At 35.9% G+C, this 15,688-nt stretch overlaps 2 protein-coding genes across 2 annotated transcripts in view; both read left to right on the top strand.

The window, feature by feature from the left end:
- LOC147070254 (dynein axonemal heavy chain 3-like) overlaps positions 1–12,091 on the top strand; it is a 48,274-nt gene extending 36,183 nt beyond the window's left edge. The window contains exons 25-32 of the mRNA XM_085949929.1: positions 1,822–1,974; positions 2,624–2,701; positions 4,096–4,241; positions 6,458–6,626; positions 8,487–8,592; positions 9,043–9,212; positions 11,436–11,550; positions 11,874–12,091. Coding sequence (XP_085806055.1) covers positions 1,822–1,974; positions 2,624–2,701; positions 4,096–4,241; positions 6,458–6,626; positions 8,487–8,592; positions 9,043–9,212; positions 11,436–11,550; positions 11,874–12,091 — 1,155 coding nt within the window. The remainder of the gene's footprint in view (positions 1–1,821; positions 1,975–2,623; positions 2,702–4,095; positions 4,242–6,457; positions 6,627–8,486; positions 8,593–9,042; positions 9,213–11,435; positions 11,551–11,873) is intronic.
- A 770-nt stretch (positions 12,092–12,861) lies between these two features.
- LOC147070253 (dynein axonemal heavy chain 3-like) overlaps positions 12,862–15,688 on the top strand; it is a 45,317-nt gene continuing 42,490 nt past the window's right edge. The window contains exons 1-4 of the mRNA XM_085949927.1: positions 12,862–12,885; positions 13,507–13,713; positions 13,801–13,872; positions 14,933–15,076. Coding sequence (XP_085806053.1) covers positions 12,862–12,885; positions 13,507–13,713; positions 13,801–13,872; positions 14,933–15,076 — 447 coding nt within the window. The remainder of the gene's footprint in view (positions 12,886–13,506; positions 13,714–13,800; positions 13,873–14,932; positions 15,077–15,688) is intronic.

Here is a 15,688-nt window from a genome sequence, read left to right as displayed (position 1 = left end):
TTTTTTTCCTGTTTAAATGAGGCCGTTTTTCTTCAATTTTGTTTTTTAGCTGGTCCAATAAAGATGCATAATAATCCCGTGTTATTGTTTTTCCTTTTTCCAAATAGTCAACGAAAATAATTTCACGTGCATCCCAAAATACAGTAGCCATAACCTTACCAGCTGATTTTACGGTTTTCGCCTTCTTTGGACATGGTTTGCCTTCGCAATCCACTGCTTTGACTGTTCTTTCGTCTCGGGAGTATAGTGGTGTATCCATGTTTCATCTACAGTCACAAAGCGACGAAAAAATTTATCCGGATTGCGTTGCATGATCGACAACAGGGTTTTAGAGGCCACCACCCTATTGCGTTTATTGTCGACTGTGAGCAAACGCGGCACCCATCTTGCAGAAATATTTTTCATGCCCAATTTGTCATGTAAAATAGAAATGACGCTACCTTTTGAGATCCCTGTAACCTCAATTATCTCACTCAACTTTAATCTTCGGTCACTTAACACCATATCGTGGATTTTATTGATCATTTCTGGTGTAGTCACCTCTACAGGACGTCCTGAGCGTGGTTCATCCTTTGTTGATGTACGACCACGTTTAAATTCATTTAACCGGTTATAAATAGTTGCAAGTGAAGGAGCAGATATGCCATGAACTAAATCCAACTCATTTTTTATTTCCTTTGCTGTTAACCCTTTTATATTAAAATGTTTAATAACAGCTCTAAACTCAATTTTCTCCATTTTCCATTTTTCCATTTTCCACAAGCAAAATTTTTTTTAAAATGAACGAGAAACACACAACAACCCGACCAATCTGATTGAAACTTCGCAGCATACTGAATCGGTAGTGCCGCTGCATGAAAACAAACCGCTTACAGTACTAGTCGCGCCACCTGTCGGCTTTTCTAAGGACTTATTGACCCACCCTCGTAACAAAACCGGCAATGCTGTTTGAGCGCCAAAATTTAATAAAACAGCAATGTCGCAATCTTGTCCATTACTTCGAGCGTAAAATTATCGCTTAAAGCGGTGGGAGACTGCAGGCAGCGCTAAATTATTACAGCGGAGAGATCGAAAAGAAAAGATCTTGGCGTGCATACGCAGAAGAGGAGGAGGTTCAGCAGCGATTTTGGGAAAACACGAGAGAAGGATTCTGTCATCGTAACAGAAAAGAGTGTAATTTTGACGCGCTCCAAAAACAAATTTATTAAAATGTAGTAATCCTAGCTGTAATTTTTAAAATAAAATCGCCGTTTCCGACCATAATTCCGGTGTAATTTGTTCATCCCTGAAGTCCATACACAGACGAAAACACCAACATACTGAGCGAGGAGATGAATGCCTCTTCTCGCTCTCGACTTGGACGGAGATGTCATATATAATGACATAAATAGTTTTACTAAAAATTTCACTGATTGTCCCGGTTTAGATGATGCTTGAAATATCTCATTTTGACCATTTCAAATGTGTAAATTGAACAGTCAATGAGATAGTAATTAAAAAAATAATCATCATCATCATTTATGGCCTCCTTCAAGAACTTTCTCTATTCTGGACAATTCAGCGCTGACACTCTCCAGTAGTTTTGACCAAGCATTCTTAAATTTCCAATGGCGTAGTCCAGCCATCCTGGTCTTCTCTTGCCCTCGGTGGTTTTTTACATAGCTCATCTTGCTGGTATATCCTCCGGCATTCTATGCATGTGGCCGATCCAGCGCAGTCTCTGCATTTTCATATGCCACATCCTGATATTTTCGCCTCTATAAAGTGTGTACAGCTAGAAGATAAAACAATGATATTGAATTGAATTTCCTGTGTTTCTAGGACGTTCCATTGTTTATTGGAATATACCAGGACCTCTTTCCCGATATTGATGTGCCGATGCCCGACAGAAACGAACTAACTAAACACATAACCGATGAACTGGTGAAGAGAAATTTGCAAGGTACCCCTTGGTTTATGGGGAAGATTATTCAGGTGAATTGAATTTTGTTCAGTATACATCGCATTTCGTTTGCGTATGACAATACATTAAATACAAAACAAATAAATCATGTTATGGTATGAACTATAAGTACCATTAGTGAGTGTGCATGGTGCCTGAAGATGCTGAAAGGTGAAACCCGGGTCACAGAAAAATGCCTCAAATGGAATAGTATAAAACTTTTAGAATTTAAATATTACATGATTAATTTGAAAACACTTCAGATCTAGAACTAGAAATGATCTTTATTGAAAAAATACTACTCCCGATGAAACCGTCGGTTATTAAATACCTTGATTTAAAACACAATAACTGATACCCAACATTTTACACAATTTGATAAGCATTTCATGTAAAAACTACTATGTGGTTAATTTCATCGTAATTAGAAAGGATGCATGTATAATTGGTAAAGCACATTGGCGCAAATCCGGTAAATACAGGTTCATGACCCTTTGGATGTTGAATTTTTTGAAAAATTATATTTTCTAGTAGGTAGGTATATATATATCTGAGCTGTTTTAAAATTGTGTATGGTCAATACATAAAGAATCTCACATTCTCAAATCTTGCGAATTATTTGTCCTATAAAAGAAACAGTTTATTACAATGTGACAACATGTCATGTTTGTTTAATTTTAGATTTACGAAATGATCTTGGTGCGGCACGGCTTGATGATTGTCGGTGATCCAATGGCGGGGAAGACGTGCGCTTACCAGGTAAATAGCGTGCACCTTTGTTCTATTAATTCTTCTTCATCTGATTTCTCTCGTAATGAATGATCGATCGGTGCAAAACTACTACTGTTTAAAAGTATTTTTTGAACCCATGAAATGCATGTAACTGATACATTTTTTTTTTTAATTCAATCCGTATTTTAATGGAATAATAAATTTTAATGAATTTTACTGTGGGGTGTTGACAGAGGAGACCTACAACAAATTGTATTTGTAAAAAAATATGTAAATTTAGTAAAATACAAATATGACCAGTACAAATACATCTAATCCGTTTGCATTTAAATTGTATGTATTACATTTCACCGTATCACAGTTCACAGTGAGCTGTCGTAGCGGAAAGAGATGCCGATGTAGTATTGAGATCAATAAAATTTGTGTAGCATTGCAGACAGTAATGTTCCAATTCTATTATATTCAATAACAACATTAATTTCATATTGATTGGTATCAAATATCTTATACTAACGCTGTCAATATTGTCAGACATTTGATAGATATCATTTGATACTTACGAGCACCTACTATATTATGATTGTATTTCTCTCCCTTGTATTCAGGTGGTTTTTATTATGTATTTTTTAAGTATTTATTTAGACATACATTTTATCTCAGTACTATACAGCCATGGCCCCCGCATCCAAAAGAGGGCCCCCAGGCTAGGATCTATGGCGGGCCCCCTTACCTATCGCTAAGGTTAAGGGCAGTGTGATTTTTTACAGCAGTGTTCCTCGAATGGTCTCCATGGAACCCTAGGGTTAAGGGTATTCCGTGTATTTTTACCGATTTTTAAATAAATCCAGTTGATTTATTGAGTTGTCGGCACTCATAAATTATGAAGCCCTGATCGCGACCTCATTTTGTGGTAGGTACCCAAGTAATATGGAACCCTTCGCCAGAAAACACACAAAATAATTATATAACAAAATTCTACACGTGAATTATCATTTAATTATATCAATCAAAATATCACATCAAATTATATTGCACAGACACATATTTTTAAATGTTAATAATTATTGACTTAGTAGTGACTTTTTTTACTATTAGAGCAAATTTGTGGTGTGTTTTTCTCATTTAACTGGTCGGCTTGCCACGCCGGGCCCCCTCTAAGCCCGGGCCCCCAGGCTAGAGCCCTGTCAGCTCCCACCTTGTGGGGGCCATGTATACAGCCATCTATTTCCGATACAACAGCTCACTGTGAACTATGGTACAACGAAATGCATATACACAAATTTCAAGACACGCATCTAACCACCCCTAAAAATCACTCCTGCTAGACTCTATGTTACCCTTACGAAGATTACCTATAGTCATATTGGTTACAGTATACAATATTGCACAGAGTAATAAGTAGGCCTTGTTTGATTGGACAGACGTTAGCTGAGGCGCTACGATGTCTCCAGACGCAAAGACCGCCGGCGCGCCACAAAGAACGTGCTGCCATCTACAAGATTATCAACCCCAAAGCTATCACAATGGCTCAGCTTTACGGTTGTTTCGATTCTGCCTCGCATGAATGGTTTGTGACATGTGTTTTATATTACTATTTTGATGGTGTTATGGTGTTGTGGTGTCGAAATCATGCAATGGAGTATCTCCCTCGGTACCTCAATACAGTGACGTCCCAATACAAAATGCTGCCCCTAGGTAGCGCCAAAATGCCGCCCAATTTTTTTATATCGTATTTTTATCATCCTTTCATGACATCAATATCTAAGAAATGTTTTGTATCTAAATCTAATTTAAATGCCATATCTGCTTCAATAGACATTATTGCCAGTCTACGGTTTCAGATACATTTAAAAATACACCTAACAACTTCCAAAACTCGCGAGTGACTGGCAAACATATTTGGATAAATTTAAATTAGGTAAGTATGTAGGTAAAATTAAAATTAATTGTAGGTTTAATTCAAAGGTAATTCGCAAATCTGCACATGTCATTGCTGGTCACCAAGGACGCGACGTTCAAGGACAACAGAAGTAAACTAGACATCGTGAACCTGACAAAAAACTACAGTCCTGTTAAACCTTTTATAGTAACTAATACATTTTGTCTCCAACCAGTGAGCTGATGTTTGTAATGGAAAGATATTTCCGTTATTACTAAAATAAGGTAGCTATTTCCATATATAAGTAGGTACCTAATTATTCTCCTCGATTTGCCGCCCTTCGGGTAACTGCCGCCCCCAAGCGACGCTCAATCTGCCTATCCCCACGGGACGTCACTGTCTCAATATTGTCCACCCATCCTTGTATCGACACAAAGTTTTATGTAATGTGTACACAATGCCGAAATGTCAATACAGATTCTAAAGATGGTGGCTATCTACAACAGTTTATAGCTGTCATGTTTCAATACACCAACAGAATATTAATAAAATTATTAATCACTTGATTGAATTTAAATCTAGATTCTAATTGATTTGAGCTTTGTACTATTTATTCCATTTGAGTCGTTTTATGTAACTCAGGTTTCATCTTTCAGCATCTTCAGGTATTATGGTAAAATGCACATTGACAACAAAGACAGTTAATTCTCGTTTATATAATAATTAATTAATACAATAATAGAAGGTACAATTTAAAGGATCAATTATTATAAAAACAAATTTTGAGTGAGTTTGAAAGTGTTTGTAAAAATCAGTAGTAGATACCTACATTCAATGAGGTTTGATTTTTTTGCTGCGCTAATGGAGATGTTCTTAAAAATGATAATTGTACATTGCCCATCTGCAGTTTGGGAAAACTCGATACAAAATCTCATTGAATCAAACCACTCCATACTAAACAATCGATACCTCATTGGCTGCATACTATTTAATCCTAATCCGTTGACCAATAAATGACTCTGAATGCTTTACGAACTGCCTGAAAATGTATATGCATCAAATATAATATGTGAATTTAGCTAAAGGCCTGCCCAATATAGTAAATCAATGCCTACATTAGATTTTTATCACTAATAGAAGTGCATTAAATTGTCATTACTCGTAAATAATGGAACTAGTTACGTGTTGGGAATTTGATAAAATCATCTTCATCAGCTGGGGTCGTTCTGGATGATGGCCTCCCATACCCTCCATCCACTCTTCTCAGTCCCTAGTTCTTTGCTGTTACGTACATCTACCGAACTTTATGAGTTCGTCTATCCAGCGAGTTTGTCCCTGTGAGAGTTTGGTGCTCTTGTGTGCTGACATTAATTGTCCATATGGCCTCTATCATATCGCGTATTCTTGTCTGCTTTCTTATCTATTGGGTTCTTTTGTGATCTTTACGCATTATGCCCAACATGCACTTTTCCACGCCACGTTGCGCTACTCATTATGTTTATAATTTCTCTTACATAAAGAGTCCATGTTTCACATGCATACGTGAGCGTTGGTAGCACACATTGGTTGAACACTTTACACTTAGACACAATGGACGGTCACTTTTGAAGTTTCAAGTTTTGATTATTCAGGCACCAAAATGCACTAAATACACCTACTATGACTACTAAACGATTATTTTACACCGGGAGAAGCCCGCCTGTAACAGGGGTGTATCAGTATGTTCTTTCAGTTACTTCACTTTTACATTATCAAGTTCACGACTTTTGCTGTTGTTTTGCATTCAACCTCGAAATCGAAAAATTTGCAGATGCCTTGGTTTTACACTCACGGTGTGATATGGATCCTTCTAGTTATATTGCAAATTATTTGACTGTTTCTGTTTCTCAACATTTGTTATCTAGGTCGGATGGAGTTCTGGCGGTGACATTCAGAGAGTTTGCATCGTCGACTACGAAAGAACGCAAGTGGATAATGTTTGATGGGCCAGTCGACGCGGTTTGGATAGAAAACATGAATACGGTACTAGACGACAATAAGAAACTCTGTCTCATGACTGGTGAAATAATACAGGTAACAACTAGTCTTCATCTATTTAATCTAATCTAATTATGTATAAAGATGTTGAATCTTCTTCTGTGAATTCCCTACAAAGATCTCTGATCACTTTTGTATGCAAAAAACAATAAGATTGGTGGACCATGTTCGGAGTATGTATGAAAACTAATGACCAGTACGTATTACCGCGGCCGTAACAAGAAAATGCACGTTTAAACACGTATTATCGTGCAAGTTGCAAGATTGCTTGCATGGATCAAAAGAGTTCAGAAGCTTCTACTTTTTCACGTGATAGTTGGAACTTGCATGACGTATGCGCATGGGCAGTAGAACGATAGTGGGGGACCTGCCGAAAAAAAACGCATGGATTTACTGGCAGTAAGTACAGCAATAGTGTGTATTTTAAACTATCATGATAGCCTCTCTAATCTCATTCTTTGAGAGTAAGCGAGATACGATGTTGTCATTTTATGGTACTGTTTGACAGGTCGTAAAAATCGGTTAACCTCTCTGCGTTAAAAGTTCTCAAGTCTTTCCGCGGTGTAGTTCGTTTTTTTCCGGCAGGTTCGCCACTATCGTTCTACTGTGCAGGTACAGTTCTAAAAAATCCCAACTGTCTGCTCCCCAGCTTCCGAACTTTTTTGATTCATGCATGCAATGTTGCGACTGCTGGATAATACATGTTTACACGTACATTTTCTTGTTATGGCCGCGATAATATGTACTGTCTGCAGTAAATCCATGCACATATAAACAGGGTATAATACTGTCTTTCTTTAACATCTTTAGTCTATTAAAACGTTTTAAGTCAATGTTATATATTTTATTTACTCCAAGACCGGTGTCTTATTATTAAGACATTTTTAAGACGTTATCTTGCCAAACTGAAAGCACACATGTAAAGTCCATGCTTATCGATGCCTTGGAAACATGGGCATTAACTCTGAGAAATCAACGAGCTCTGAATATTTTTGAAAAAATCTTCACTTTATTTATGGACCATTCAGGTATAGGAATGCTGAGTTCTACAGTCTCTGACAATTTGCAATTTATGATTGAACTGACTAGATCATGTCGTCGGCCCTCGTAGTCCAGTACGAAAGCCGCTAGTCTTTCATCCATGGACTGGAGGTTCGATTCCTGGTGAGGTAAGAATATATTTATGAAATTTTTTCAAAGTCTGGGTGTTTTTGATTGTTTCACTTCTATTACTAACTACACTACTATCATTGGGCCTCATGCCCTGTTGTAGTGTTAAAAAGAATATATATATATACTTACTTTATATCATATCATATTTATATCATGTGCACCGTAATAACAATAAACTGGCAAAGAGTGTGGTGTGGAGCAACCGAATAAGACACAGAAGAAGAGACAGGCTGAAAATTTATCGTTTAGTTGGAACTATCAATAAATCGTCGCTTAAGAAACAACACCGCGGAAGTCGTTTAATTAAAATTTTCAGGGTAAACAAAAAACGTCTCAAAAAATTGAAAATTGATACCTTTTAACTTATTTTTTTTGTGTTTAGTTAAAAAAAAAATCATTTTTTCACCCAAAAAGAATTTTTTCATAGAAGGAACACGGTGTAGGATTTTTTTACCTACCGAATGTTATTCAAAACTCAAAACCGCGCCAAATGGGGACTTACGCGGTGTTGTTTCTTAAAAGACGAAATGCCGGCTACTTGGGGTACCAAAATGGAAAACGGCCACTATGGATTAGGTAAATGGAGAGAGTTGTTAAAGGACGCATCCAGGGCTGTTGCGTTTCTGATAATGAAGATGAATAAACGGTGTAAAATTACATATTAACTTCAATTCTTTTATGTTTTAATAATTATTATAAATTAGTTATTTTCCTTGTTGACAGATGTCTAACACGATGAATCTCATATTCGAACCTGCCAACTTGGATCAGGCGTCGCCCGCCACCGTCTCACGTTGCGGAATGATTTACTTTGAGTCGAAGGAACTAGGTAAATTACTTTTTGAGGACTACGTATTAAATCTTTTAATTGTGCCATATCCTAAGAGAGGCAGGCCACCGTCGCGATCTTCGCATTATCATCTGCTGTCCAGAACAATTTTACTATATATATAATAATTTAACAATGCTACGTTTACGATTGATGTTTCCTTGGATGACAAGTTGGGGATGCTGTTATTTTGTCCTCTCGCAGAACTTCTTAGTTCTTCCCCATTCGATTGACAACATCAACATTTGGTCATTCTAAGGAATTTTGACGATGCATCTATACAGCCACATCTCAAAGTCTCAACTCTCCGTGACATTTCCCGGTTTAGTGTATTAAATAAACAATCGTTTATGTAAGAGAAAATGTGTGATAAATACGGTGGAAATTCTTGTCCTGGCTGCGTAATATAAGAAAGACACTGGAATTATTGTATTTTTGTTTGGTTTACAGGATGGCATCCGTTGATGCGATCTTACAACAACATCCTGTCAAGCAGACTACTGCCTGAGCAAATGGAGCTGCTTCAAGATTTGATTGATTGGATCATGCCGGCAATATTCTCATTCCTTGAAGAGCAATGCAGATTCTTCGTCAAGACCAGCGAACTTCATCTGTTTCATGTAAATATATTTCTTTTCTTAAAAATAATGTCTCCGAGATAACTACAATGTGACAGAGTTAAAATCGTATGACAAAGAATCCGCCTAATTGGTACTTACGGATCAATCAACATTTCTCCAACCGGGATTTCAGTCCAAGACTGCAGTTTGTTAATTCTACAATATAATATAATATGCATGTATGATTTAATTATTAACTATAACACCCACGATGGCCGCCGGCTTCAGTGTTGAGCAGTTGCAAAGGGTGGAGGTAGGCTGTTAAGATCTGCCATAAATAGTGCACATTACACTTTGTTAGTCATACGTATTTGTTTTAATTGAACTAAGCTACAATAATTTACATATGGTTTTGGTCAGTTTTTAAAAATCAATTAACCCCTGCCTAAACCAAACCATAATAATTTTGGTATATTTTGGGTGATAAGACAAAATTGTGCACACTTTTTTATTCATACTTATTTGTTTTTATTGCATTAAGAATACATATTTCACCCATATTGTTGGTTTATTTTTATGAAATTCATTAAGCCCTGCCTAACCAAAATATAATACATAAAAATATTATTCTATTTATAAAATATTCAAAGTTATGTAGTATTTAATTGTATAATTTTAGATACTTTATAGATAGATGAGTACTTTTTGCTTGTTTATAGCTTGATTTCGCAGGGTTTAATTGAACTTTAAAAACTAATTAACACTATTTGTGAATTGTAGTCTTATTTCAATGAAAACAAATAATACGTATGACTGACAAAGTTTAGTGTGCACCATTTATGGCGGATCCTAACAGCCTACCTCCACCCTTCACCACTGGTGTCATGGGTCCCACGTTCAAATCCTGGGTCTGGCAAGTAGGTACACATGCTGTTTTTTAATTTGTGTATTAGTCAGAGTGTGGGGTAATAGGTTGAGCAAGTGGCTGACATCCATTTCTCATAAAAATAAAATCTGTTAATACAAACCTCCACTCTGTGGAGGCCCATATGATCTTATTAGAATCGGACATGGTCGGAAATATATAATTATTGCTAGTGAATGATGAGAATGACGATAATACTGTTTTAATTTGTTTTGTTCATCTGTCATCGTGCGCATTTCAAACTTTATTTTTTGGAAAATCTATAATTATATGTTAATGTTTCATCAAATTACGAATTACATTTCTACCTAATTTGAGGAATTATATTTCTATAAAATTATGAATTATATGTACAGTACTCTCTGAGTAATCCGCCACCCTAAAAAAAGTGTCCAATTAGGCCCTCCTCCCACGGCGCAACTGGTTAGTGATGGAACTCATAAACTGACCAATGTGACGCTTCGCACACGGCGCTACTGAAATCCACTTGAAATAATAATCACATAACCTCAAACTGTCAAACTGGAACATCAGCTGTTTTGTACAAAATCTGATGACACGCTCGCTGCTGCGTTTACTTGAATACAATTAGGTTATTTTAATTTTGCTTATCTTGTACTTTTGAGGTCTTTGGTTATTATGGTTTTTATAGCATGACACTTGTTACGCAGTGCTACCAATTTTCATCGAATCTACTGATATTGGTACCACTGTTTTACGTTGACTGGAAACTTGAGCGCGTGACTAGCATGTCGTGCCTTAGTGAATGCGGCGGATTATAGTGCATACATACAAAATATGGTAAAATTAAAACAGGTATTTCGTAAAAATAGTTTTTTTGAGAAATTTGTACTAGTAAACTACGGTTTTATTTATATTTAAAATCAAGTATTTACTAAATTATACATATTTATAAACTAAGTTTATTAACTAAATATTAAACAGGAAATCACTTGACACAACCAGTTGTTCGGTGAGGCAGATATTCTTGAATGGTTTAGGATTCCTGGGTTTCCCTATGACCAAAAGCTTCATTTTGTGTGTCCCGGTTGTATTGGAGCACGGCATAATTGTGATGCAGTCCTTGGGCACTTTCCTCCTTTGTAAATTACTTTCTTTGCGATGAACTTACGTTTTACGAAGGAAAGGTTTCCAAAATAAACCCGTCTCATCTGCGTTCGGCGGACTACTGAATTTTACAATCGAATACTGGCAAATTATAAAGCTTGATTTTGTGTTTTCAACTAGTAAAAATAACGGCGGATTATAGTAGTTGTTGGATAATCAAGCAGCGGATGACTGAGAGTGTACTGTATTTGTATTGGAATTTAATAGTATTATTTTTTGTATACTTTTAGTCATTTTCAAGACTTTTTACAACTATGCTCGAAGGAGAAAATCAAGTCAGCACTCTATGGCTCCTCTACACGTTTGTGTTCGCTGTCCTATGGGGAATGTGTGCAACTATTACAGGTAATTTTATTCTTTTAACAATTTAAATGCCATACTAATCAAATCTTTCAAACAATTGTAGCATACATTTCTGTAATGGACAAATAATTACAAACTCAAACTGAATCATGTGATTGGTATAAATAATTTGCAGAGAGTAAAGGGTTGAAGTCATACAGTTCATTCTTTGCTCTAATTTCGGAGCATAGGGTTTTAAATAGATGGTATTCCTGAAGTGTGTAGATCCCTATTCAACTGCGTATGCGTGAGAGGGATAGACAGTGATGTTAAAAAAGTGTTGATATTTCTTATTTTTCTGATTTAGATGTTGGCTTAATTTGCAGGAGACAGTCGCAAAAAATTTGACGTTTACTTCCGCAAGCTGATGGATGGAGCCGTGGAAGAGTTTCCGAAGCCGAAGATGGTGAAGATCGCCAAGAATCAGATGATCCCCGAGCGGGGCTCCGTTTTCGACTTTGTCTACGATAAGAAGAACGGAGGCACCTGGATCAACTGGGTGGAGACTGAAAAAGAAATCCCACTCTCTCCAACGCCAAAGTAATCTATCATTATCTCAAACACAGAAACTTTCAATATATAATACATGCTTGGTTTTACATATTTTTATTTTAGCACCAGACATCACTATTCATAATTTAATACCTAGTGTGAGTTGAAATTGAATAGATATCACTGTGTTTAATTTAAATACGCACTACATAGCACTGTGGCGATCAAAGAGTTCCGTGAGAACCAAGCAGGGTCAGCAAAATCCTGACATAGAAATAACTCTCAAATTAATATTATTTATTCAATAACTGTTTATACATTATTCACAGGCCGTCGGCAGTTTTGAATAATGCCGAAAATAACATTGTTTATCACATATATTTTACTTGCATACAGATTGCACACAATTGAATTACTACTTGCAAATAAGCACTTTTCACCTTAGCTTATATGAAAAATGCATTTTCTCACCGAAGGCCTGGGATAGTCAGTGTAAGCATTTTCAATCATGATGGGTTTCAATAAAAAGCCCATCACGATTGAACGAATATTACACTCTGCATTTTATCTTGGTAGAAAACCGTCACTAAGTATCATCGTGCCTCGGGCAAAAATACCTACCTCGCTGTTATCTTTTATTATTGAACCTATGTAAACTCTACATGACTTGACATTAACTCGCCAGCACCTGCAAATCTTCATTCTTCACTCATCTCCTCATCTATCATACACACTCCATGCCAAAGCACTAATTTATTGCATGTTGTGGTGAATAAATTCTCGTAATTAAATAATTTCTTTGCTAGCCAAGGTGAATGTAAAATGTCAAATAATCCATTTAAACTGGTATGTAATATGGTAATGGTAGTGATATTTTGTCCACCTATGAAGTTGTGGATCTTAGGCGCAGTGAGTAATGCGCTTGTCTTTCATCCGGGAGCTCCGGGCTCGATCTCGGTGAAGCCACAATATATTTATGTGATTTTCTCAAAGCCTGGGTGTATCTGATTGTTTCACATCTATTACTAAATACACTACTGTTTCACTAGACTACTGTAATTAGGCTTCTTGGCCTGTTGTAGTGTTATAAAGATTTATGATATATATACTTATATATCTATATATTAAAAAAAAATCAGGTCTGACAAATTCACATGTTGTTTTACAATGTGTGTTTGGAACATGAACCCGATAGGTTGTGGATAGATCCACCATACCTCTTCGTGAGGTAGCCAAGATCAATATAGAATTGCAGAGCTGATGAAAGAAAAGCACTGAATAATTGCGTATACTCATTTAGTGCTAACACCGCGACTGGCGCGTTTGGATTACTTGGCCATTAGATATAATTTTAACGTGTTATTTAAATGTGGTAATTAAAAGGTAATTAAAAGTTCAGCAGTGATTGTTCACCACTGCCTTATACAGCATACAGAAATATAAAGCCTCTTGTCTGATTATTTTCAGGTGAACGAAATCATCATTCAGACTAATGAGAATGCCTGCATGCGTTTCTTCCTGCATCGGCTGATATCGCAGCAGATCCCCGTCTTGCTGGTGGGCCCCACCGGCACCGGCAAGTCATGCGTCGTGCAGGGACACTTCATGGATTTGCCCAGAGATAAATACATCACCAACACCATCAATTTCTCCGCAAGGACTACTGCAAATCAGGTTGCAATTGATTAGTTTACTCGCATTCAATGTGGAAATTTACGAATATTATGAAAATTTTAAAGCTAACCGATTTTTATATTTCAGACTCAAGATATAATCATGTCCAAGTTGGATAGACGGCGAAAGGGTGTGTTTGGACCGTCCATGGGCAAACAGGTAAAAATCATCCATATTTATTGAGGAGTCATTAATATGATAAGCTTTGAAATATCTTTGTATTTATAATATTAATACTATCGACCGAAGGTACTTGATGGTATTTGAATTTAAATTCTAATGGATTTAAGTTTTGTACTATTCCATTATTCTGAAGGTGCTGAAAGGCGAAACCCAGGTCGCAAAAAGTGACTCAAATGGAATAGTATAAAACTTAAATCCATTATAATCTTTGTATTTATTTAATATGCATTTGATATCGACATGTGTTTCATTCATCCTATTAAAAATGCTTTTTTGTGCAAATCTGTGCAGAGGGTCATGGGTGACTCGCCTTTTATATCGAATGTAGAAAGGAAAAAGGACGTATTCCACACAAATCAAATTTTACAATAGGCACAGAAACGTTTTTGTTTTGGTTTTCGGTCAAAGTTAAAATGAAAAATAGACGTGATAATAATAAATTAATAATGGTTTACATTATTCCTAATCTGTAATTAGTTATTGCAGGGCTAAATTTAGATAATAAATCGGAATTTGCAGTTTACATCCTTTGGACACAATATGTATTTAGTCGTGTATAACGTTATTATCCAATAAAACAGGACAGGGAACCTGTGTATTAAAGCTTTCTATAAGTCTTCATGTTGACCTTTTCACTCTATATGACAAAACTTTTGATCGTGGGTTTTGGATACGGTCGCGATAAACAAAATTCCGCAATTAACTTGGGGGATATGAGAAATAAATCAATTGAAAATATAAAATCATTTTATCAATAAACTAAAAAAAAATAATAAAATAATAAACGTTGTATATAAAATAAAAGTATTATAACTGTTAAATAATCTGATTATGACAATTCCTGTCACGTGGCACATGTCAAAATAAGTGTGGAACACAAAAAATAATTTAAAAAATCGATCGTGATATACCTGTATCGCGATGAACGAAGGTTACCTGTATTAATCAATTTCAGGTGTGGTAATTGTGCAGGCATTCCATTTAACATATATTTATCTGTACTGTCATAGTTATTTAAGTATTCTGTTATTTCAAGTGTGTCCTCTTTGTGGATGACTTGAGCATGCCTCAGAAGGAAGTATACGGGGCACAGCCTCCTTTGGAGCTACTGAGGCAATGGATTGATCACGGGCACTGGTACGATTTTAAAGACTGTTCCAAGCAGGAATTGGTTGATGTGGTGAGAAAATGTTCATTTTATGTTTCGATCCATCAGTATAAGTTGTCCACTGAGTTAGGGCGCCACATGCTAACATTTGACATATCAATTAATACTTTTTATACTGTGATGAGCTTAGGTCTAAATTCAAAAAATTTTTTTTTAAAGTTTTTAAGAATTCTATTAAAAAGTTTAAAAATTACAATCCAGTTATTGATATTCTATCTTTCACCGTATTTCTAGCCGAAGGCATATCTTTTATTCTTTGAATATATTTTCCTTGTTTTCAAATTACTCACAGAGATCGTGGCGTGGAAGCATTTAAACCACTCTTCTTTCATGGTTTTTCATTTTTAGAGATTATGTTTGAGGAAAATATCAAACAGTTGTTATATTTGAAGGATTGCCGATAATTAATTTCATAACATTTGTTGATTGAATATTTTTATTTTTAATTCCCCAATCCTAAGGACCGACCTATGCAATTGTATATTTACATTAAACGTAATGATTATTCTTCAAAATGATTTGCCTGCAATTTTTTATACAGTGCGATTTGTCATTATTTATGCATGAATTTCGTCGTTTCCGTTTGCGCATCGATTGGTACCTAAACAGAATATGAAAAACCGA

Source organism: Rhyacophila brunnea, unplaced genomic scaffold, assembly GCF_057557595.1.
Source record: "Rhyacophila brunnea isolate RB1 unplaced genomic scaffold, BYU_Rbru_1.0 scaffold_22, whole genome shotgun sequence".
Classification (NCBI taxonomy): domain Eukaryota; kingdom Metazoa; phylum Arthropoda; class Insecta; order Trichoptera; family Rhyacophilidae; genus Rhyacophila; species Rhyacophila brunnea.
Note: the sequence above shows the minus strand (reverse complement) of the source record. Positions and strands in the feature narration are given on the sequence as shown.